The sequence below is a fragment of the Arachis ipaensis genome, chromosome B01 (genome assembly GCF_000816755.2).
Source record: "Arachis ipaensis cultivar K30076 chromosome B01, Araip1.1, whole genome shotgun sequence".
Classification (NCBI taxonomy): Eukaryota; Viridiplantae; Streptophyta; class Magnoliopsida; order Fabales; family Fabaceae; genus Arachis; species Arachis ipaensis.
In genome coordinates, this window is record NC_029785.2 from 115690977 (window position 1) to 115693458 (window position 2482).

The 2482-nt window shown below is 30.8% G+C and overlaps 1 protein-coding gene across 1 annotated transcript in view; it reads left to right on the forward strand.

Annotated features, from left to right (window-relative positions):
- The window catches only part of LOC110266462, a 2247-nt gene extending 906 nt beyond the window's left edge, over positions 1-1341 (forward strand). Inside the window, exons 3-5 of the mRNA XM_021111245.1 lie at positions 232-284; positions 1170-1183; positions 1270-1341. Of these exons, the coding sequence (XP_020966904.1) occupies positions 232-284; positions 1170-1183; positions 1270-1341 (139 nt within the window). The remainder of the gene's footprint in view (positions 1-231; positions 285-1169; positions 1184-1269) is intronic.

Here is a 2482-nt window from a genome sequence, read left to right on the forward strand (position 1 = left end):
ATTTTGAAAGACTTTTGAGTTTTTTTGAGAATTGAATGGTTCCTCTTTTAGAAAAGATTTCCGACTTTACTTTTATTATAAACCGTTGTTTTTGAAAAGAGGCATGAGACGGTTATTAATCACTGGTACGGTTTATCTTCATGTATCCTATTACAGTAATTCCCAAAAACCCTCTACTGAGAACCCTTTCGAGGATGATGTTCTCACCCCCCTACATTTTTCCCCTTTCAGGATATGGGCGCAGAAGTTACGAAGAGCTTATTTAATTGTTGTTGTGATGCTCTGTATTGTTTTAGCTATGGTTTATTATACCCTCGCCTTTATCTTGATATAATCTGTAAGAGGGATAGGAATTGTATTGGATTATGGTTGTAATATTACTTATATATATGTATGTATATATATATGGATGTACTCTTTATGAGTTTTTGTAAGTTGTATGGTATCTATGGATGTACGTTATCGAACGAAAGTATTTTTGGGAGCGGTGTTGCGGTTTAAAAGTTTTAAACGGGCTCATATTTTAGTATTAAATAGTATAAGTGTCGTCGTAATGTCCGAGCTATCAGAGTCGCGCAGCCGGAAGCGTGAGCTTTTGTAGTTAGGGTGTTACACGAACCCTAGCCTGCCACCGCGCCCTCCTTCGTCGCCACGGTCACCGGTCAACAGCGCAACCGCCGTCGCCTGGTCGTCAGCCCAAGTAACCCTCCTTCTTCGCCTGGTTCCCTGCCCAGTAGCCATCCATCTGCGTCGTCTTCATCTTCTCAACACCAGCAGGCAGTAGCCCGTCCCATCGTCTTCATCGTCGCGCGGTGAGTAACTCGTCCTCTGCTCATCTTTGTTCTTTGCTTCTGTGAACTGACTTCCTCTGCTCATCTTTGTTCTTTGCCTCTGTGAACTTCTTTGTTAGTAACTTGGTTTGCATCTCAATTTCTGTTTGTTGGTAACTTGGTTTGCAGCTCAATTTCTGTGTTGCTCAATTTCTGTTTGTAGTTCAATTTGTGTTTGTAGTTCAATTTCTGTGTGTTGCTCAAATTTCTGTTTTGTAGCTCAAATTTGTTATTGTTTTTTACTTTGTTAATGCTGGAAACTGACTCGGTTTTGCATATTTGTTGACTGGCTGAATTTCTCAAATTTGTTCTGCATAATTGTTAATGTTCATTGTGTAGATAGAATTGTTAATGTTTATTGCTGTGGCATAATTGTTAATTGTTGACTGGCTGAATTTCTCAAATTTGTTCTGCATCTCTTGATTCTTCTGCTGAACAGGGTGGGAATGAAGGTGAAAATCATCCCACCGAAGCAGATTTGCAACAAGTTCTTGCGGATTTTGATGATTGATAAACCATGTAGTTGGGATTTAATATTTAGATATGCTTTTATTACTATTTAGCTTTTGAGTTTGGATTTTGATAAGATCATATGTATTTGGTTGATGATATTTTATGTAGTGTTTTAAATTTCGAAGATATTTTAAGATTTATATCAGACTATAATTATATTTTAGGATGTGTATTTATAATTTATTTATTATTCTATTCTAAAAATTTTAATTATATTAATTTTAAAAATATTGATATAATTCTAATTATTATTCATTATCCAATAGTAATAATAATAATAATAATAACTTGAAAAATTCCTATATAAACTATTTCAATTAGTCGTGTATTATTTTTAATTCAATCAATTATTTCAACTAATTAATTCAATCAATTATTTCTTAATTTATTTTTTTGAATTCAATAAATCAAATAAAATCAATTATACTAATTGATTTGATTAATTCTTAAAAAATTTTTATTTTATTTATTTCAATACATGAGTTATAACTAATTAGTTATTTAATTTTTTAGGATAAATATCAAATTCTATTCTTAATATAAAAATACAAATTAAAATTTTATTTCTTCCATTTTTTTTTACCACTATAAAAGACCAAATATGCTAGAAAAAATATCATTTGTTTACCCATTACTCTTTCATTGGGTAGCTTTTACAACAATTATTTTTTTTCCTATGAGGTGTCGTCGCAAGAAGGCAACTATCTTGGACACAAACCACAACACACTCTCCAACTCCTGTGCTCATCATTCAGAGCAATATATGATATGTTATTTATGAGGCATTTATAAACCATGGTGTTATCATGTATGCATAAATAAATAAAAAATTGTATTTAAACTTAAGTCATTTATCTGTTTGTGTGGTATATTGTAGTGTAAAATTACTTTTAATTTGTGTTGTGCAATGATATTATGGTTTAATTTAAGATTTTACTTTAGAACTGTGTTATGATTTTGTTTCATCATTTTCTCTTAGATATTGATCAAGTTAACGTATTTTTATTTATTATTATTGAAATGGATGTGATATGAAATTTATAAAAAAAAAACCCTCACACTAAATTTATTTATTATAGTCTTCTATCTCTTCTATTTCATTTTGTTTTCTTCTTATTCATTTTATTTTTTTTGAATAT